Genomic DNA, 23,133 nt, shown 5'->3' with positions numbered 1-23,133 from the left:
ATGTGATGGTGACTGTGAGATCACATCGGCCATTTTCTTTACCTGCTAAAAGATGCATTTGGGTGTAGAAAGGACTAAGGTATTTAATCAATGACCTAGCTTATTACCTTCATTAAGGAGGAAAGAAAAGGAATGAATCACTGAGGTAGCATGAAGGGTTTGGCTTATCTGTGAGAAAGAACTTTCACAGAGTAGGAGCTGTCAAACACAGAGATGGGTGCCCAAGATTGTTGAAAGCTCTTATGAGGAGAGCTTTTGAAAGTTGAATTGATTTCTCTTCTCTCTGGGACCCTATCCAGATTTGGGACAATAGATGAGATCATCTCAAGACCCTTTCCAAACCCATGTGTTCCATAAAACTCTGTGATTGCAGCTTGGTCCCATGGATCATGTGGTGATGATAAATAAGATGAAGATGAAGGAGGATATAATAGAAATAAGTTGACCATAAAAAAGATTCAATAATTTCTTAGTCTATTGCAGTGATTCCCAAAGTGGGCGCCACCACCCCCTGGTGGGTGTTGCAGCGATCCAGGAGGGCGGTGATGGCCACAGGGGCATTTATCTTTCCTATTAATTGCTATTAAAATTTTTTTTAAATTAATTTCCAGGGGGCTAAGTAATATTTTTTCTGGAAGGGGGCAGTGAGCCAAAAAACTTTGGGAACCTCTGGTCTATTGGAATGGAGAAAGATTTTGTGGCCCACATTCTTACAGCAACATGGAACATTCTAAACATTTTTATCCTTGGATTGTTGTAAGGGATAGTTGATAAGCATTAATGGCATGCATTGCTTGCTGTTCTCATCTCCCCTTTCTATTGAATAGCCCATGGAGTATCCAGGCTTTCTTAGAGAATAGGTAAAGGAAAACTAGGAAGCATATTTTCCACTATGGGCGGCTAGGTAGCACAGTAGATAGTGTAGTAGGCCTGAAAATCAGTAAAACTGATCTTCCTAAGTTCAAATCTGTCCTCAGACATTTCTTAACTGTGTGATCTCAGGCAAGTCACTTTGCCCTGTTTGCCTTAGTTTCCTCATCTGTAAAATGAGCTGAAGAAGGAAACAATTGGGCATGTAGGGTTTGCCTTCATGCCACATGCCAAGCCACCCTAGGATCCTTGCCAAGAAAACCCTAAATGGGGTCATGAAGAGTCAGACACAAGTGAACAACACAAAAATTCAAGCAAGTTGCTTAGCCTTCCTGGGCTTCGGTTACCTCATCAGTAACATGAGTTGGACTAGATGTCTTCTGAAGTTCCATCTAGATCTAAATCTATGATCCTATGATCCACTTAGCCAAGATCACACAGACTCATCCTCAGGCTGACTGACAGATGATGAATCTTCTTGGTCACAATTCACAAGGATCATCTATTAAGTCAGAAAGGAGCTACAATCTCCAATCATTAAATCACTGACCTTTGAAGTTTTGGGGTACATTCAGTAATCACAAGTCACAGTGCTTTTGCTCTACTACTACTATTGTTTGTGCATGCAGAGGTAGTAGAGAATAATGCAAAGAGTGCCAGACATAGAGTAACAATTGTTATTGTTTAGAATTCTTGGTGACCCCATTTGGGGTCTTCTTAGCAAAAATACAGGAGTGGTTTGCCATTTTCTTCACCAACTCATTTTACAGATCAGTTAAGTGACGTGCCCAGGGTCACACAGCTATTAAATGTCTGAGGAAAACTCAGATTTTCCCAACTGCAGGCCTTTCACTCTAACCACTGCCCCACCTAGCTCCCTTTCGTATTACTGTTGGGGAAATTGAGGCCATGGAGATTAAATGCTCAAGGTTACATAGAAAATAAAGAGTCAGAGTTTGGATTTGAACCTGAGTTCTCTTGGACTTTTTTGAAACAGCATTGGCTGGGGCAGTCTGATACTCAGTTTACTTTTATGTTGAATTATGTTGAATATATTCATTTAATGGAATATATTCATTTAATAGAAATTTCCCCTTTGAATGTGGGATATTTGGATTTTTTATTTTTGCTGTTCCCTAACTGAATGCTTCTTAAAAACAGCAAAATGCTTTTCATCCTTTAAAAAAAATACTCTTGATATAATGAAAATATCTTCACACCCAAATGATTTGCTTATTTCAAGCAATATATTCAGTTCAGTGACAGTAAGACACAATGGAACCATTTGGTGTTCATCTTGATGGGATTTGACCCTACACATAATATATGCGCATATTTGATTTGATTAGATTACATTGCATTGTATTTTCCTCCCTTGTGTATTCTTTCTCCAAAACCCTCAATTTTGAGGAGAGAGAACACAATGAAATCTCCAAGTCTGCCAATTACATGAAACAGTTGTTGAGTAGTAAAGAATTCAGCTAATGGGCAGAGGCCTCAGAAAGATCTAACAAATGTGTTCAGGTGGGCAGAAAAGTGGCAAGTGAGTTTTGATGTGGGCAAATGCAAGGCAGGGTGTCCGAGGGGAAATAATTGGAACTCTCTAAAGAAGATGAAGGGCTGTGAGTTATTGATTATGACCTAGGAAAGGGAGGTGGGTGTCACCATGGGTTGTTCCCTGAGGGTATCAGTCCAATATTCTCCTCTACCCCACTGACCCTTGGGGCTGCTGTTGGCAACAGAATAGGAGGCTGCATGGGCTTAAGCTTTTATGGCAACTTCCATTTTCCTAAAGAAATCAAGTAGGCTTCTCATTATGAGAGCAAAGACCTTCCTCCAGCCTTCTCTCTAAATCCCTTTTTTTTCCTCTGATTTCCACAATGACTGTGTCTCTGGGGCAGATAATTGTTGGGACAAAAATACTGCCAATGTGCCTCTCAACAAGGTCACCACTTTTGAAATGGCACTCCAATTAGCTAGCAAGTGGGAGGGAAAGGTAGGCCGCTGGAGCCAGAAAAGGGTCTGAGTGGGCCAGCATCTGAGGTGGGGATTACTTAGAGCTAATTGAGTGGAAAGAAAAAAACCAAAGTAGGTTGATTGAAAGTTGAATGCCCAGTGGATATCTTGTGTTTTATTAACTGCTCACATGGTTTGGCCCCTAGTTTCTGTCCTGACCAAGTTTCTTCCAAGTTGCTTTTCAAGTAGAATCAAGGAACCAACATTTCCTGGAGACTGCATTTTGCATTCTGTTTTGGCTTGAGCAAAGGAACACAAGACCTCCTGCCATATATCAGGGAAGGGCATCATTGATTACCAGGCACTAAGCTAGCACTTCTTCCCACTCTGGTGAAGAAAGAAGATACTGACACAGGAAAGGCAAAATGCAGGACTTCCAAACTCATTTTATCCATGAGGTTATTTATTCTCTATCTCCAGAACCCCATCTATCCTCCAAACTTCTCAACTTTTGTTATGGTAACACTACTCTCCCAGTCACCCAAGGTCGTGACTTAAGAATCACTTTTCCTCACCCTATCCCACCCCCCATGTCTGATTTGCCAAATCTTGCCAACTCTTCACCCACAATATCTCTCCCACCACTTCCCTCCTCTTTACTCGTTTGGTTACTTCCCTAATTCAGATCAGTTTTTACTCTTCACCTGGGATATCATAATGGGCTCCTAATTAGCCCCTTTTCCATTCTATGAAGTCAACTATCACCTTTAAGAATGTACCAGTTGAGGGGGCAGCTGGGTGGTTCAGTGGATTGAGAGCCAGACCTAGAGACCTGGTCATATCTGGCCTCAGACACTTCCTAGCCCTGTGTTGACGGGCAAACCACTTAACCCTCATTTCCTAGCCCTTAATACTCTTCTGCCTTGGAACCAGTACATAGTATTTTATAGTAAAAGTTTAAAAAAATATACCAGATATCAGATACTCTACTAGATCCTGGGCATACAAAGAAAGGTAAAAGCCAAGTCCTTGCTCTCAGGGAGCTCACAGTCTAGTGGGAGAGATAAAATGCAAACAACTATATACCAACAAGATCTTATTAGTATAAATTAGAGATAATCAACAAAGAGAAGGCACTAGCATTAAAAAACAGTAGTCTATCCTTTGTAGTTACTAAATTAATAATCTCAGGACAAAGGTATAATCATGTCACTCCTTACTCATCTTCTCACTTACATCTTACATCTTCTGTGATGCTAAGGTGCCTCAAGAAAAAAAGACAAACTCTTCAGCCTGGCACTTAAATCCCTCTTCTGGCTCCTGGCTCCCTTGTTAGATTTTGTTCATTTCTCTCCCTTTGATGGACAGAACCACTAGCTCTTTCCTTAACTCCAAATTCCATCTTTCATCTCCTTAACTCTGCACAGACTAGAAAGATCCTCATGGCAGGAATACATTGCCTTATGAGAAAGAATGCTATCTACATCCAAAGAAAGAACTGTGGGAGTAGAAACACAGAAGAAAACATATGATTGAACACATGGGTTGATGGGGATATGATAGGGGATATAGACTCTAAACGATCACCCTAGTGCAAATATCATTAATATGGAAATATGTCTTGGTCAGTGACACATGTAAAACCCAGTGGAATTGCTCATTGGCTACAGGAGGGGGATGGGAGGCAGGGAGGGAAAGAACATGATTCATGTAACTATGGAAAAAATTTCTTAATTAATCAATTAAATAAAATTTAAAAAATAAAAGAATCTCACCCCCTCTTCATTTGTTGGGAAAGCTAGGTGGTGGATGGAGTGCCTAGCCTGGAGTAAGGAAGACTCTTCTGAGTTCAAATCTGGCCTCAGATACTTGGTAGTTATATGACCCTGGAGAAACCACTTTATGCTATTTGCCTCGATTTCCTTATATGTCAAATGAACTGGAGAAGGAAATGACAAACATCTACATTATCTCTGCCAAGAAAACCCCAAAATGGGACATGAAGAGACTGATACAACTGAAATGACTCAACAACAACTTCATTTGTTAGAGGTGTTCCCTTCCACAAATTATCGTGTCTATTTTTCTGTGTATATGTTGAATCTCTCCCTCCCCACCTTCTAGTTGAATGTAAGTTCCCCAAGAGCAATGACTCTTCCAATATTATCTCTGTACCCATTGGCTAGCCCAGTACCAAGCCCATAGAAAATGCTTAATAAAGGTCAGCTGAGTGGAGTGATATAACACTAACTGAATTAGCTGGACTAAAGCAGAATGGGTCTTGAATGAGTAGAGAAGGAGGGGCCTGGAGAGTATTCAAGGTAAGAAGTTGTATACTTTTAACTGTCGGATTCTTAGAGTTTCACAGATTTAGAGTTGGGAGGGATTTCATTGATGTTGTTGTCGTTATTCTGTCCAACTCTATAGGTACCTGAGAGCTTTGCCTGTGGAGTTTTCTTGGCAAAGATTTAGAGTATTTGCCATTTCTTTCTCCAGTTTATGTGACAGATGACGAAGTCAGACAAATAAGAGTTAAGTGATTGCCCAAGTTCACACAGCTAATAATTACCTGAGACTGGATTTGAACTCAGATCTTCCTGGCTTAACTGCACTTCCTATCTGTCCCAGAAAGAACTTTAGAGTTTTATCTTATCCAAATTCCTTATTTTACATTTAAAGAAATTGAATCCTAGAGAGATTAAGAGATTTGCTTACTGTCTCACAGGTAATAAGTGTCAGAGACAAGATGTGAATTGAGGTCTTTGACTCCAGTACCAGTGAATTCCCCCCCCCCCTCTGAATCACATTTCTAAAGAAAAAAAGTCCCTAAAACAACTTGATGAAAGAGTAGGCTACATGTAGATGGTAGCAGAGGAAACACTGTAGTAAAGCAGAAGGGAATCCTAAGCAGAAGCAGATTTGGCATCAAAAGACCTGGGTTGAAATGCTGGCTCTGTAATTTACTACTCACTTGACTTTGGATAACACAATTCACATCTGAGGTTTTCTTCCTCTCATTTCCCTATAAATAAAATGAGGGATTTAAGAGGCACAGTGGATAGAACTCTTGACCTGGAGTCAGGAAGACTTGTTTTTCTCATTTCAAATCTGACACTTCCTAACTGTGTGACCTTGGACAAGTCACTTCACTCTGTTTGCCTTAGTTTCCTCACCTGTCAAATGAACTGGAGAAGGAAATGGTAAGCCACTCTAGTATCTTTGTCAAGAAAACCCCAAGTGGGGTCCCAAAGAGGTAGAGACAGCTTAAAAGACCTTATGACAACAACTACAACATTTGCTGGAATAAGGGTGTTCAGAGAGGCAGCTTCAAGAAGTAGAAAGAACCCTTGATTTGGAATCAGATGATTTGGATTTTAATCTTGGCTCTATACTAGCTCTATGATCTATGTAGGACAAGTCACTTCAATACTCTGAAATAAAGTTTCTTCCTCTACTCAGTGGAGACAATACATTTATGATCTTTTTGCAGGGATGTGGGGAAAGCACATTGGAAAATAATGTGTTATGGATTGGTGAGCAGTGATCTATAGGTTTCTCTCATGTGGTTGAATTCCTTGTTAAACTCTGATTTTATTATCTTTAGTAACAAACTCCTTTTCCTGCTAAAAGCAGGAAGGCCCCAACAAAGCAAAGAATGCTTTGAGCGTTCTGCCTGCTTTCCTATCTATTGGTAACCCAACCCTAGAATTCAGCAGCTGTGTTGTAGCAAAATGACATACATGTTGCTGGATTTTTCACCTCGTTGTTCTGAATTGTCACCTGGTACAAGATCTCATATAAGAACTCCTTGTAAAATCTGAGTTAACTAGAGCAGGTCAAATGGGACTTTGCCCAAGGGTGCCAAATTTATTGGGTATTGACATCACTTGTGGTCCTTAAAAGCACAGAAACAACAGAGCTAAGCATTTTGTAAGCAAGAGAAAATGGTTCAAATAAGAAGGTACTAAGAAATGATGTGGGCAGCAAGGTGGCACAGTGGATTGAGTGCCAGGCCTGGAATCTGAAAGACATAGTTTCCTGCATTCCAATCTAGCTGTATGACCTTGGGCAAGTCCTTTAATAATGTTTGCTTCCATTTCCCCATCTATCAAATGACCTGGAGAAAGAATTGGCACGTCACTCCATATCCTTGCCAAGAAAACCCCAAATGGGGTCATGAAGAGTCAGGCACAACTGAAAGACTCAACAACAAAAAAGACAGCATAGCTGAGTAAGTCCCTTCCTTGACTAGCACTCCAAGACCATCCAATGAAGTTCATGTTTCAAGTCATCTGTGCCTAGCACAATTGGTAATATTTTCCCCATTTGCCTGAGGGGCATACCTTAGTTCATACCTCTTTTCCCCAGCTACACCTGTCTTTCTACTACTTCATCCTCTAATATATTCTTTGTGCTGTGAGTGAGAAAAAGACTATTTTAATGTTAGTGATAGTTTTAAGATAATCATAATTATAATTTTAAGATAATTAGCATAAAGCATGATTTTATAAAGCTTTTTCATCTATATTTTAGTTAAGATTGAAAACTGCTTTAACTTGGGCTTTAGAGTCAGTCCCACCGTTCTGAGTTTCATGGATCACGTACCTTCCTTGTGATCAGAGAATGCATCATTGTCTTGACCTTAAAGTTTCATAACCATTTATGGAACTAACATCGCCATCCATCCTTATTCAGAGTGGGCCCAGGAAACATCCTTCTCACCCTGATAACCATCAAGTGACTCTTAGGTCATGATCAAAAGATCTCTCTCATCAAATAAGGGGTACTTCCTACATGATCTAACCTATGGACAAATGTTTTCTAAATGAACTGATCTATGAGCATTGTCACTGGATGACTATGTCCTTTGAAGGGATGATCCGGTCTTAATGATATTTTGTGTACTTGTACGGAAAAAAAAAAACAAAACAGATTCTTATTCTAAGGTTATAAAAGCAAGTTTCTCCCAGTGGGCTTGGTCCCCTGATGTTTATCGGGGGGTCTGGCTTTGTTGGAGGACTTGGCCCTCTTCCAATAAACCTACATGGCTTGGAGAATTTTGACTTTATCTAAAATTGATTATTCTGAGAGAAAAATTTTCCACAGTGCCCATGCCAAGGAGTAGAAATTTCTCATGTCTGGGTAGGAATCTCTCTGGTGTGCTGTGTCATGACCCCATTATTGCGCTGATAAGCCTGAGAGTCAGGAGCTTTGTCCATGCCTTTAACCACCTGTGAGTGTGAAATTAACTTATTTAGGAATTTTCCTCCATCCTTCTATAGCTAAGTTTGTTCATCAATAAAATCGATCAAATATACCTGCCACAACAACAGCAACAAAATCTTACAGAGTGGTTGCAAGGAAAAAATGAGACAGTAGAGGTGAAGACATTTGAAAAAAAAGTAAATGGTGTTATGCAAATATAAAATCATTGCTTGTCTTCATTCAAGATGCATCTCTGTGCCGATTATGTTCTCAGTATTGTGTCAAGAGTCACATGGCTCTTGAACAATAAGATGAGATTCCTGTTTCCTGTAGTGAAGGAAGCAGAAGTCTGTGTGTATGATGGGACTAAGGACTGATGTCCAAAGGGAAGACTAATTAGCAAATTCATTAGCTAGAACAATGTTGATATTTCCATTCCCATCTCTTATCATTTATTTGTTTGAACTAAGGTCTTTTATCTCTTCATTAAAGTCATTAGTACCATTCAATAAATGATACAATAAAACCAGTCCAAAGCCCTGCTTGGGAATTGGGTTTTTCGGGATAGTCATATTTTCTAGACAATTGAGAGTTTGCCCTTTTAAACATCAACACTTATTTTATTGTAAACATTTATAGATGGAAATCATCTTAAAATTGCATGCTTATCTCCCCCTTAAATATGTAGTTTAACCTTTTCTTGATGACTCAAGGTCAGCATAATAAATAGCAATTACTATACGGAGCTATAAATATGATGAAAATATGATAATATTCTCAAGGTGTATATACCAAATGACCCCAGATCACTTTGTTTTATGAGTTTTTCTGTTTGCTTTTTATAGTGCTTCTGTCACCTCATGGCAATTCAGAGTAATGCAGTAAACATTTATTTAGTGGAGGAAGCCCTGGCCTGAACACTGAGACTCTCTGAGGCCCAATGGAAAGCACACTTGACTACAGAATTTAAAAATATGAATTCAACAACCCCTCTCACCCTCAAACTCCCAACTCTGGATGATCCTTATCTTCGTTTCTTTTGGATATCATGGAATTTTCATGGACCTCAATTTCCTTATCTGTAAAAATGAGGATTTTGGAATAGATAACCTGTGAGGTCCCTTCCACCTCTGGATCCATGATCCTATGAAAGTTAAACTGAGGGGGCTCAATGGATTGAGAGCCAGGCTTAGAGATGGGGTCCTATATTCCCATCTGGCCTCAGAAACTTCCTAGCTGGGTGACCCTGGGCAAGTCACTTAATCCCAATTGCCTATCCCTTACTGCTCTTCTCTCTTGAAACCAATACACAATATTGATTCTAAAACAGAAGGTAAGGATTTTTTTTTTAAGTTAACAGTTCCTGACTTCAAGGAACTTACAGTCCAATGGAGGAATTAGACACCAACGCCGATAAGCATATATACTCTCTTGTGTGCTCAGGAGATAATCATCTTCCTTTCTTGCTGTTGCAATCTGCCTTGTGCCCCTGTCCTGGACCTGGCTTTCCAGCTCTTGCCCTGGTCTTCAGTTCACCATCTGCATTCACGCCAGGTAGGTGGCACAATGGATTGTGCCTGGCCTGGAGTCAGGAAGACTTGACTTCAAATCTGGCCTTAGACATTGACTAGCTGTGTGACCTTGGAAAAGTCACTTCACCCTGTTTGCCACAGTTTCCTCATCTGTCAAATGGCCTGTAGAAGAAAACAGTAAAACACTCCAGTATCTTTGCAAAGAAAACCCCAAATAGGGTCATAAAAAGTCTGACAGAACTGAAAATGACTGAACAACAGATCCATAGTTACTCTCCAGCCAGAAGAATGAGATATTCCATCACTCCTTGTCCCAATTGTGGTTGCCATTCTGAAATAGTGGATCATTTAGTGCTTGAGGGTCCAGGAAAAAAAAATGATTCCCTTAATAAAAACCTATCCAATAACCCCCAAGTAAAAGCAGTCCCCAGAGCAGCAAAAAGCAGTCCAGTAAAGGAGAGGTAAGTAAAAGTCACTGGCAATTTAAAAAGCAATCAGCAAGGAAGGTCCCTGGAGTCTCAGGAGCTCCCTGCCAAAATCTTAAAACTGGTTTGATGTCCTCCTGGCCCAAAAGGCCCATATTTAGGTCTCGCAGCAGTCCACCTTGAGAAATAAAGTTGACTCAAACTTATTGAAAGTCTGCCTCATTGTTTCTTTTCTGTTTGCTTTTAAATCCTTACCTTCTGTCTTGGGATCAATACTCAGTATCAGTTCCTAGGCAGAAGAGCAGTGAGGGCTAGACAGTGGGGGTTTAAGTGACTCTTGCCTAGGATCACACAGCTAAGAAGTGTCTGAGACCAGATTTGAACCCAACTCTTCCGGTCTCCAGGTTTGGCTTTCCATCCACTGAGCCACCCGCCTCATTGTTTCTTGACTTGCAGCAGCCCTGTTGGTGCTATAGGAATACGGAGTTAATTCAAAGCTGTCTTCTTCCACTTGTGTCTTGGTCTACAACACCCCTCTCTGGCTACCACTTACCTGTGTGAGTTGCTTTCCCCTTTTAGGGTGTCAGCTCCTTGAGGGCAGGGACAACTGCACTGTCTTGCTTTTGTATTCATGAACAGCGTGCCTGGTACATAATAAGATTCTAACCAGTGATGCTTTTTATTTAATTTATTTATTAGAGATTTACCAAGAAGAGTACTGTGTGATGCCTGAAGGGAAAAGTTGCGTATGGGGGTGAGGGAGCTGAGAGAAGATCAAAGCAGATCTCCTCCAAGGCAGCAGAGTCAGGAAGCCCTGAGTTCAAATTCAACCTCAGTCAAGCCCACCCATCCTCAATTTCCTCCTTTATAAAATGGAAAAAAAAATAATATACGTGAAGCACTTTGTGAACCTTAGGCTGCTCTGTAAATGCTAGCTGTTAGGACTATGATTCCATCGCTAAGATTCTGCCGTTCTCATAAATCACATGCATGGTGTTTTCCCCAAAGGTGACGGCAGAATTGGATGCCTGGAATGAAGACCTGCTGAGACAAATGAATGACTTCAACACTGAGGACCTGACTCTGGCCGAGCAGAGGTTACAGCGTCACACGGAGCGGAAACTGGCCATGAACAACATGACCTTCGAAGTCATCCAGCAGGGCCAGGATCTGCACCAGTACATTATGGAGGTCCAGGCTTCAGGTAGGATCTGTGGCAGCCCCATCGGGGCTTCAGAACTAGGGAAGGCAAGAATAATAATGGTAATAATGCCCATTTGTCTCAACAGGACCCCCTTTACAAGGTGCTCTTGAATTTTTCAGTTGGCTCTGTTTTTTTTGTTGTTGTTGTTGTTTTGTTTTTTCTTTCTTTTTGACATTTCTATAATAGAAAGAACTCAGACGTGCCTCATCTGTGAAATGAGTCCAAAAGATGTCACGATCTATTTCTCAGGGTTTTTGTGGGGGAAAAAAACACTTATAAGCCTTAAAGTGCTGCATATATGTACTACAGTTGTTTTTATTATCCCCATTTTCCTTATGAAAAATACCCAGTGCTCAGTGAAAAGTGAATCGACTTACCCAAGGTGTCATTTAACTAGGCTATAACAACCCTCACATTAGAACCCAGATCTCTTGATTTTCATTTCATGGCTTCATTCCACTAACCTACACTGCCTCCTTACCTAGATTAAGTTCTTGATGGCATTTGGGTGCAGAGAATGGCCAGGCAATCTCGACTCCAGAGTAATGACAGCAAACTCTCCTTCTGGCAGAGAGGGTACAGATTAAGGAACATGTCGTCAAATGTGGTCAAGGTGTTTTCCTTTGTCAATTTGTAGACAAATATTTGTTTGTTTGTTTGTTTTTTAGGACCTCTCCTCTCTATCTTAGAATCTCTACTCTGTATTGGTTCTAAGTGAGAAAAATGGTAAGGGCTAGGCAATGGGGTTAAGTGACTTGCCCAGGGTCACACAGCTAGGGAGTGTCTGAGGCCAGATTTGAAAGCAAGACCTCCTGTCTTCAAGCCTGACTCTCTATCCTATGAACCACCTGATTACCCTTTGACAAATATTTATTGTGCACTTAAATGGACTAGCCATTTAAGTACTAGACTTAAGACTAAATACCGAAAACAATAGGAACAGGGGGAGGAGAGGCAAAAATGCTATACCTAGCCTCAGGAAACTAGACACACAAATGATTATGTATATACACGATATGTATGGAGTGAATGGAAGGCTATTTCTATGGGAAGGGACCAGAGTCAAACTGGAGGAAGAGGGGACAGTGTGACTCCTACCAAAGGTCAGACTGAAGTTAAGTCTTAAAGGGAGCTGAGAAAGCTGAGAGGTGGAGGTGAGAATGGAAAGCAGTTCAGCCATGGAATCTGAGCCAATGAAAAGGCACAGGAGGCAAAATTCACATAATACTAAGTGGGCCAACGTATTTGGATCATAGAGCTGGATCATTGAAAGGGATAAATAAATTGTAAGGAGATCAGAAGAAACTATGCTTTGAGGAGCCTTAATTACAATGCCAAGAAGGACTTTGTTATTGATCCTAGAGATAATAGGTATCCATTAGAATTTATTGGGTAAGGAGATAATATTGACAAACCTTTGTTTTAGGAAAATCACTTGGACAGCTGTGAAAAGCATGGTTTGGAATGAGCAGAGACTTGAGGTTTCAGGCCAATAAAAAGGCTATAGTAGGGGTAGCTAGGTGACTAAGTTTATGGAGATCCAGTCCTAGAGATGGGAGGTTCTGAGTTCAAATGTGACCTCCTAGCTATGTGGCCCTGGGAAAGTCACTTAATTATTGTTATTATTGATTATTGATTATTACACTTATTGCTTAGCCCTTTCCTCTCTTCTGCTTTGGAACTGACACAGTGTCAATTCGAGAAAGGGGTGTGTGTGTGTGTGTGTGTGTGTGTGTGTGTGTGTGTGTGTGAGAGAGAGAGAGAGAGAGAGAGAGAGAGAGAGAGAGAGAGAGAGAGAGAGAGAGAAGGTTTAGATCCTTTGCTTTGGGGGATGTATGTATTAATGTGTGTATCCTAAGATAAAAGTTAAGAGTTTTTTTTTAAAAAAAAAAAAGGTTGTTGTTCTAGTCTAGGAGACAGGTTAGTGGTACAATGGAAAGGGTTAAAGAAAATGTGAATTAATTTAAATTTAGCCTCAAGATACTTAGCAGCTGTGTGACCCTGGGCAAGTCATTTAGCCATATTTGCCTCAGTTTCTTCATCTATAAAATGATCTGGAAAAGTATATTTGTATGTATATCCAGAGTATTTGCCAATAGAAAACCCAAAATGGTGTCAAGAAGAGCCAGACACAACAGAAACAACTCAACAACAAAAGTCCAGGCAAGAGGTGATAAAAACTTGTACTAGAAGGTATGAGTAGAGAGACATTATGAAAGATATAGTGAGAGTCAGAGCAACCCCATTTGGAGAGAGTCATTTCAAAGTGACAATGATACTAAAAAAAGTCAATGAAACTTGCACTTTAAAAAGAAAGAATGGAGAGCCTCTCTGTGCGAACTAGCAAAAGACCAAGGCTTAAAAGTCAACTAGGCAGCGCCTAAAAGAAATTGGGTGATAGCAAGTATGAATCATAATCAAAATATATTCCAGGTACTGGCTCTCCATTTTCAATAAACTCTTTATTATGTTTTTAAAAATGTAAATGTAGACTGAATTTGGGGATGGTTGAATAAAATTGAATGTAGTGGTTAAATTAAAGAGTTAAATTGTTGTAGAATTTTTCCCCAAATGACGGTACGGCTAAATTGAACATAAACAGTATTTACTAAATTCCTACCACCTGCAAAGTAGCATGCTAAATGCTATAACTAGTAAGACAGAATAAAAAAAGATCTTGCCCTCAAGGACCTTGTGTTCTTCTGGGGAGGGGAGGAAGAAAGATTGGTACATTTCCACAGGTGCAAGAAAAATCATTCGAATAGGATGAGAGAACAAGAGAAAGGATATAGTCTATTTCTTACAGGAGACAGTACTTGAGGGAGGCTAAAGGGTCACATTGGAAAGATGATATAGGAAAGAAATATAACCTTAAGGCCCAAGTCACAAATTTTTATAAAATTAATAAATATTTGGTTAATATGTCTCTGTGATTAGATGTTGCTTTTATATGACTTTATTTTCTTGTAATATTGCAAATTATCAAAAACAAATATGGTTTTTAAAAACTTTTATGTTTTAGTGTAATTTCAGGAGTGAACTGCCTTAAAATAAATTTGCTATATTCAATTTGGCAAAGAAAAAGGAACCAAAATATATGTATGGAAATATAAGCATAACTTCTGTAATCCATTTTTATGAATAATACTTGAAGAAATTATTGGGAGAATCACTGGATGAATCCCTGAATTGGGACCTTGGACAAGTGATTTCATTCCACTAGGTTGGATTAGAGATTTTCTGGGGTTCTTTCCTCTAAAACTCGGTGATTCTATAAATGTCAACTCATTTGATGATTCCATGACTGCTGCCACTCAGGACCAGTCTCAGAGTACTTTGTCCCTTCTAGAAGGAGCTGTGAATGAAGAATGCGCCAGTCCCAATGACTTACAGAGCTGCACAAGAGTTGTGCAGTATCTCAGCAGAGCAGGTTTGGGCTTCATGAAGTCAACTTTATCCCTTCTCAGAATATTCCCTAGTCAGAAATTAGCCTTCTCTTCAAGTTGTATTCCCCTGCTCTAAGATCTCTAGGTGACTAAGTTTTAATTTGTTACTTTTAAAATCTGGGCAGCTAAAGTGCTGGACCAGAAATCAGAAAGACATCATCCTCAGTTCAAATCCATCCTCCCACACTTATTCTCAATGTTACCCTGGACAAGTCATTTAACTCTGGTGCCTCAGTTCCCTCATCTGTAAAATGAACTGGAGAAGGAAATGGCAAACCACTCTAGTATCTTTGCCAAGAAAACCCCAAATGGACACGATTGAAATGACTGAACAACAACTACTTGTAGAATCACTGAATATTGAAAAATGAAAAGGATTTGAGATGCTATCCAGTCTTGTGCCTTCATTTTTTAGAGATGGAAACTGAGGCCCAAAGAATTTATTAATTATAATTCTTGCCATATAGATAACACTTGAGGTCTGTAGGACATTTTGCCTGCATTTCTTTTTTTGAACCCCATTAACAACCACATGAAGGACATAGTATAGATATTATTATCCTTATTTTAAAGATGAAGAATTTGAGACTCTGAGAGAGTAAGTGATTTATCCAAGGTCACATAGTTTATTAGTATCAGAGGTAGAATTTGGGTCTGTGTCTTCCTGAATGTAACACTAAACACTATTCCACACCATCTTGGTATTTTAGCCTTTATGAGCCCAACCTAATTTTGGGTCACAAATGAAATTCTTAAATCAAGTTAAGTACAATTCCATATTTTTTAGTTGGGGCTGCACAGTGGAGTGGATGATAGAGCATTAAGCAGGGAATCATCTTCATGACTTCAAATCTAGCCTCAGACACTAGCTGTGTGATCCCAGGCAAGTCATTTAACTCTGCCTCAGTTCCTCATCTGTAAAATGAGCCGGAGAAGAAAATGGCAAACCACTTAGCCAAGAAAATGCCAGATGGAGTCATGGAGAGTCAGACATGCCTGAAAAAGAACTGACTGAATGAATTCTTCAGTTAATCTAGTAGAGTGCTTGTCTCATAATAAATGCTTAATAAATAATTTAAATGGTAGTGCCCTAAAGTAGGAAGGGACATTTAGTACAGATGGACTGGAATAATTGACACAGCACCCCAAGGGTTTTCTCTTCAAGGAATAGTTTTTAGGTCTACATACAATTTAACTTTTCTGACTATTAATAGCATACCCTGTCTTTTGGGCTTTGACTGGTATCCTGAAATGGCCAGGACTGCCCTCGAGAGCAGTGGAATGTGTCTGTACTTTTCTAGAGAAGGGTCCCCAGTGCGGGTCAGTCTTCCCAGTGGCACTGCCCTGGGACTGCTTCAACGAGGGTCCTCTGGTTATGACCAGTGGATATCTATGCAACAGCAGTGTGGACTGAAGCCAGCATGATATCTTAGCTAGTTCATCATGCTCACTATTATTTTGGCTCCATTTCTGAACAGAAAGCCTAATTTGTGCAGAGAGTCTCAAAGCTCTTCCCCTAGTGCTTCTTTTAGGATTCATCCTATGTATCAGCGTCAATATTTTTATTTCCAAGTGTTTGTTTAACAGTAAAAACAGCTGGGCTTGAGGGCAGGGGTGGGAAGAGAGCATCTGACCCCAGAACTGACTATGACTAGGAATTTTTGAAACTAGGTCCACAAATCATGGCAGGAGCGAGCTTCCTGAGGGCATCCCTTGGCTTCTGGGTAGGACAAGATGGGCTGTATCCCGTGAGGCCTGGGGGATTGGGAGGTGGGGAGACAGAGACCTCCAAAACATTGGCCCCAAATCCTCAACGCATCACAACAGACTATAAAAGCTGAAAGAAGCCTTGGGTTCAAGGGAGGGGGTGGCTTGAGGGTGGGATCATCTGGTCCAATTCCTTTCTTTTATGGAGGGAAGATCTGAGATCTCAGAGAAAGGAAGTGATTGTCCAAGATTATAGGAGTATCATTCAACTCATTATAATATAATGTAATCTTGATGGAATCAGAGGAGCCCAATTAACTCTAATGTAGAACAACTGTTCTCAAAGTGTATTCAGCAGATCCCTGAGTCCTTGAGGAGTCCCTGAGACTCTTTCATGGGATATGAGAAGTCAAAATTATTTTCATAGTAATACTAAGATGTTTTTGTTTCAAATATGATAAAATATTGATAACTACAACTCATATAAACAGTCTTTTGGGGGTCCTAAATAAAATTTTACATTTAATTAAATTAATTTTTTTCTCAATAACTTAAAACAAAATTTTTTAACATTTGTTTTTCAAACTTTTGAGTTCTGAATTCTCTCCTTTCCTTCTTCCTTCCCTCCCCCCTTGAGAAAGTGAGCAATTTGATACAGATTATATCTGTACAGTCATGCAAAACATTTCTATGTTGGCCATGTTGTGAAACAAAATACAGGCCAAAAAAAAAAAAAAAGAAAGAAACAAGTTTTAAAAAAATACGCTTGATTTTGCACTCATATTCCATTAGTTCTTTCTCTGAAGGTGAATAGCTTTTTTCACCATAAGCATTATATTGCTGAAAAAGTGAAGTCATTCACAGTTGGTCATTCTACAATATTGTTTTTATTGTGTACAATGTTCTCTGGATTCTACTTACTTCACTTCATATTAGTTCGTGTAAGTCTTTCTGGGTTTTTCTGCAAGCATCCTGCTCATCATTTCTCTTCTTTTCCTTTCTTTTTCTTTTTTAACTTTTACTTAAGCATCCATTTCAAGACAAAAGAGTGGAAAGGGCTAGAGAACTGGGGTTAAGTGACTTGTTCAGGATCACATAGTGAGGGATTATCTGAGGCCAGATTTGAACCCAGGACCTCTCATCCCCAGGCTTGACTCTAACCACTGAGCAACCTAACTGCCCCCCATTTTGTCATTTTGTACAGCACAATATTATTGTGCACAATCATATACCATAACTTGTTCAGCCAGGTCCCAGTTGATGGGCATCTCCTTGATTTCTACTTCTTTGCCACCACAAAAGAGCTGCTACAAATATACTTATATCTATACGTCTTTTCCTTATTTTTGAATCTCTTTGAAATACAAAGATACAAAATACAAAAAAAATACAAATACAAAAAAAGTATTGCTGTGTCAAAATAATGTTTTCAAATTCCTGACTCTGACAAATATAGGGGTCATGAAACCAAAAAGTTTGAGAACTGCTTGATATGTAGATGGAAGAATATCAACAATTGGAAAGATAGAGTGATAAGTGATCATAAGGCCTTGAGTGCTACGCAAAGGAATTTATAGGATAATAATAACAAAAACAATAGCTGACAATTATAAGTCACTTTCAAGGTTTTCAAAGTACGTTTCAAATATTTTCATTTACTTCTCATAATAATCCTGTATGTAATTATCCTCATTTTACATCTGAGGGATCTGAAACTAAAAGAGATTAAGTGACAGGATCACAGACTTTAGAGATGGAAGAGATCTCAGAGATGATCTGGACCAATAGCATGATGAAGTAGAAAGCATGCTGGCTGGGTAGAGTTAGGGAACTTGAGTTCAAATCCTAGCATGGATATTGACTCTCTATGGGACCTGGGGCAAGTCACTTTGCTTATTTAAAGTTCAGTTTTCTCAACGTTAGGGCAGCTGATTGGCACAGTATGTAGAGCTCTGGGCTTAGAGGCAGGAAGACTCATCTTCCTGAGTTCAAATTTGACCTCAGACACTTACTAATTGTGTGACCCTGGCCAAGTCACTTAACCCTGTTTGCCTCCATTTTCTTATATGTCAAATGAGCTGGCAAAGGAAAGGGCAAACCACTCCAAGTATATCTGCCAAGAAAACTCCAAATGGGGTGATAGTCATATAAAACTAAAACAACCCAAAAACAAAATTCCTAAGCTATCAACTGATGAAGTTGGACAAAGGAATCTCGAAGGTCCTTTTTCAACCTATTATCCTGTGATTTTATAATCTGCCCAGAAAAAAATATTCAGTAGTAGAGCTCAAGAATGGACAAAGATCTTTTGACTTTTCATCATACTGTGTGATCAGCAGCAGACAGTCGTTGACAATTTTTGAGCAGAGAAGGAAGTGGGGGTGGGTGAAGACCACCTGTTCCCACTGTTTGATTCTCTTATCAATTTTTCCTGATGCCTTCTGTGCTTAATTGAGACTCTTTAAGCCAGAGCAAAACACAGGGAAAGAGAAGAAGGTTAGGAAAATGGTCCCAGGGAACATGCATAGGATGCCACTCACCATCTCCCCTTCTGGAGTGTATGCAGTAAGTCAAGAAAAGGAGCCCTCTTCGATTCTCCTCCCACTCCATTCTCTAGCAAGGATCTGGCATCACCTTGAAGAGGCAGAACTTTTTCCCCACAAAAGACTTCCGCTATAATTATCCATGGTAAAGGGAAGAATATTGGGGTCTAATTATAGCTGAGGACTGTGTGTAACTGGAAGGGTGAAGTGGGCGAGCTCATCCCCCAGCTTTCGGGCTGCCTACCCACTTCTTTTCCTTTTTCAAGGATTGTTAGAAACAGCTTGATTGGCCTCTGTTACACTCAGGATTGAGGCTTTCTATTCATCACCTCCCACCCTAGTGGGCTGCTCTGGCTGGCAGAGGAGATGAGGTTTATTAGAGGAATCCAGAAACTGTTCCAAGGGAACTTTGCTTCCCTTTCTAGTGATTTCTTCCCTTGTCCTAGAAATGGGAGAGGCATCACACACCAGAGATGACGAGGGGGAAAAGGAGGAGGAAGTTTAGAGCTCTCATCCAGCCCTCGTCTAGAAGTCAGAACCCTGCAGTACCATCATGGTCATCAGAGCTGAGCTTTGCTTTTATATCCAGGTGGCCATGTTATAGGAGACAGAGTACTGACCAGAGGATGAATGGCTCTGCTACTTTCTAGCTCTGAGATCTCAAGTGTAATTCGCCTCTCTAAACATGCGAATTCTAGAGATACAAAGAAGTGCCAAAAGGAGTCCCAGCCCTCAAGGAGGTTACATTCGATGGGGGCAATAACATGTAAATAAATATGTGTGGCAGATGGCAGATAGCCAGAGAGGAGAAGACTCTAACTGCTGGATTGCCTAGGAAAGTCCTCTTGTAGAAGGTGATATTTGAACTGACTCTTAAAGGATGCCTAGAAATCTAAGTGGCAGAGGGAGGGAGAGCATTCCAGGCCTGGGGAAGCGTCAGTGCAAAGGCACGGAGATCGGGAATGGAGTGTGGTCTATGTTGTCTATGAGCAATAGCAAGTAGGCCAGCAAGAATACACGCACAAGATGCCACTCAGGATTGCTGTGAAGACCCAATGAGATTATGTAGCGTACATCACAGAACACCGTGCGAATTCCAGCTGCATGCATTTTTTACGGGGTGCTATGCTATGAGAGGGCAACATCATACAATACCTAGAGAGCCAGCCTTGGACTTGGGAAGATCGAAATTCAAGTCCTGCTTCTGGAACATACTAATTAAATGAGAAGGTTGCAACTTTGCAGTGCCCTCAGGCAACTCTAAGACCTTCTGTTACAGATAAAGGAAGGAAACAAGCATTTATTGAGGGCTTACTCTATGCCAGGCACTAGAAATAGCTCATATAATCCTCAGTTGTTCATTTTTTCAGTTGTCTGACTCTTCATGATCCCATTTTGGGTTTTCTTGGCAAAGATACTGGAGTGGTTTGTCATTTCCTTCTCCAGCTCAATTTACAGATAAGGAAACTGAGGCAAGCAGGGTCAAGTGACTTGTCAGGATCATACAGCTATTAATTGTCTGAGGCCAAATTTGAATTCAGGAAGATGAGTGTCCCTGACTCTAGGACTGGCACTCCATCTACTGCACCACCTATCTGTTCCCATGTGATCCTCACAACCACCTCAGTATTCATTTTCCCTGGTCCTCCAGTGCAGTGTTTCAAGAGAGCCCACTTGAAGCCTGGAAACTTTTAAATTATGAAATAATTCATGTTGTCCTCCCTGGCCTTTCCCCTCCCCAATTCCACCTATACCTGAATTCTTTCAATAATTTTCTTTTCTAGAAGGAGTCTTACCAAATTCATTTTATGACACAAATATGGTACTGATTCCAAAGCTAGGCAGACCAAAAAGAGAGAAAGAAAACTATAGACTAATCTCCTTAATGAGCATAGATGAAAAAATCTTAAATAAAATACTAGAAAAGAGACTACAGCAAGTCATCACATGAATTATTCACTATGACCAGGTGGGATTTATACCAGGAAGGCAAGGCTGGCTTAAAATTAGGAAAATCAATGCACCATCTCACTCTCCACAGTGGCTTTTCCAAATTTTTTCATCCCTCCTCAAACCTCCCGTGACTTCCCTTTCCCTCCCCACTCTCTCAGCTGAGAACCTTGCCTCATTTTCAGAAAACAATTGAGGCTATTCACTGTGAACTCCCTCTTCTCCCTTTTCCCTTATCTCCTATCTCTTAGATACCTTCTGCCCTCTTCTTTACCTATTCCACATGATGAAGTGGTCTAACTACTTAATAAGACTCTCACCTTTGGCTCCAATAGACTCTAGCATGTGCAGTCACCTCTACACTGTCCTGGTAGATGGACTAAACTAGGCTGAGGGTAGCCAATAGGTCTCAAATTCATTGGTGAATATGTCAAAGGCCTACTTCAATAAAAAAAAATATCATGTTCAACTCTCTTCTGGAGGGCTATGATGGGCAAAAAAAAATTATTTTCTTTTCTACACTTGTTACCTCTTATCATTAAGGATTCTTGGTTTTCCTTCACCCAACAAAATGTCAAAGCTAATTTCAATGTGATCATTCATCATAGCTTAAAACTGCTATGAGACTTTTAGGACATTGCATATACTTGTCCTCTGGCTTAAAAAAGTATATTTTGATTAAAAATACATCTCAAACTAATGTTGAAAAAAGAACAATTTGCCTATTCACAGATTATATTTCATTTTAGATCTTGATACTGCCAGTGTTAATTGTTTGCTTCAGTTAAGGACTTCCCCATTGATTTAAGACTCTGTAAATGAAAGAATGTTTAGATTTTCCACAAATATGTTTTGATGTTACAATTTATATGCTTCATGACTTGGACTCAACCTCTTCAAATACACTTCAATGTGCTAATAGTTTTGATCAAGGTAGAAATATTTATATAACTCATCTATTAACCTTTGGAATGTAAGTCAAATTGGAAGTACACTGTGTGAATTTGATAATTGGCTTTTCCCTAGTCAGGAAAAGCCTGGACAGTTGTATATTGACTTTACCTAGAAGCACAATGGAAAGAACATTGATCTAGAATGTGGGAGGACAGGGTTCTCTATTCCTTGCTCCAGCACTGACTACTACTCAATGTGATCTGGTTAAAGTGGTGCTATCTCCCCATTTTCCACTATTATAGGATAAAGGGATGAGGTTATAGCTCCAAGTTCCTATCTAACTTTACCATTACATTAAGACATTCATGCTAAATGGATTTTAACAGGGAGAAAGGACACTACTCCATCCTTGTTAGGGTATTATCTCTTGATATATTATTTTTCTTTTCGCCAAGACTTTGATAGTCTTCAAGGTATTGATGTTCTTACTGGCAAGCCAGCTGTAAACTGCCCATCTTCCATTAAATGACCCTTTTATTGTGTGGTTCATTGCTCCAACATTAAGCTTGGGTCATAGGATCATAGGATTTAGAGGTAGAAGGGAATTTAGATATCTTGTCTGTTCCTTTCCTGTCATAACAGAAGAAAGTGAGGCTAAGAGGTTAAGTGACTTGTTCTCCTTTCCCTATTTGCTATAAACAATAGTCTTATACCTTGAAAAATACTATTATAGTCCAAAACATACTACTAATTTAATTCACGTGACATAAAAGGAACTTCTATGTTGCTTGCTCATTTCAATCAAAATCTCAACAAACACTTTAATTTGGTTAAATCCACTTTAAAAAAATATTTTCTTTGTTCAAGTTGAATTTTTTTATTTTTAGAATCCAAAAAAAGGTAAATCTGACATTTGTCTTTCAGACTTTTTCCCTTTTCTGACAAAAAATGGAGGTGAAGCCATCTCTTGAAATTCTGCTTAGAATATGGCTGGATTTCAAATTTTCTCTCAACTAATTTTAATGTAATTGGCTGATTAACCTAGTTACAAACTCCCACCTGTCAAAAATATCTGAAAGCTTGTAGTGTGAATATAAGAAAGTGATAGGAATTTAGCAGTTGGTTATAGAATCCTGAAGGCATTTAAGTGTGTGTCTGTGGGTACATGTTGAGTTTTAATGGCCAAAATCTTTGAGGACCCATGACCCTAGGCCAATGGAAAAAGTACATGGGGCTCAGGTAGGACCCTTCTGTTCTCCATTTGTCTTATTTCTCAATCTCCCATTTCCCAGGGAAGAGCAAGCACTTCCAGTAGTTCCTGAGTCCTTCAGCACATTCATGCCTTTCTGTCCCGTAGAAGAATTTCTTAAATCCATTTGTATATCATGGTCATGTTTCATA

The 23,133-nt window shown here is 39.7% G+C and overlaps 1 protein-coding gene across 1 annotated transcript in view; it reads left to right on the top strand.

The window, feature by feature from the left end:
* LOC123241539 (kalirin-like) overlaps positions 1-23,133 on the top strand; it is a 685,986-nt gene that overhangs the window by 533,189 nt on the left and 129,664 nt on the right. The window contains exon 15 of the mRNA XM_044669162.1: positions 10,997-11,192. Within this exon, the coding sequence (XP_044525097.1) occupies positions 10,997-11,192 (196 nt within the window). The remainder of the gene's footprint in view (positions 1-10,996; positions 11,193-23,133) is intronic.

Source organism: Gracilinanus agilis, chromosome 3, assembly GCF_016433145.1.
Source record: "Gracilinanus agilis isolate LMUSP501 chromosome 3, AgileGrace, whole genome shotgun sequence".
Taxonomy (NCBI): Eukaryota; Metazoa; Chordata; class Mammalia; order Didelphimorphia; family Didelphidae; genus Gracilinanus; species Gracilinanus agilis.
This window is presented reverse-complemented; position numbering and strand designations above follow the sequence as displayed.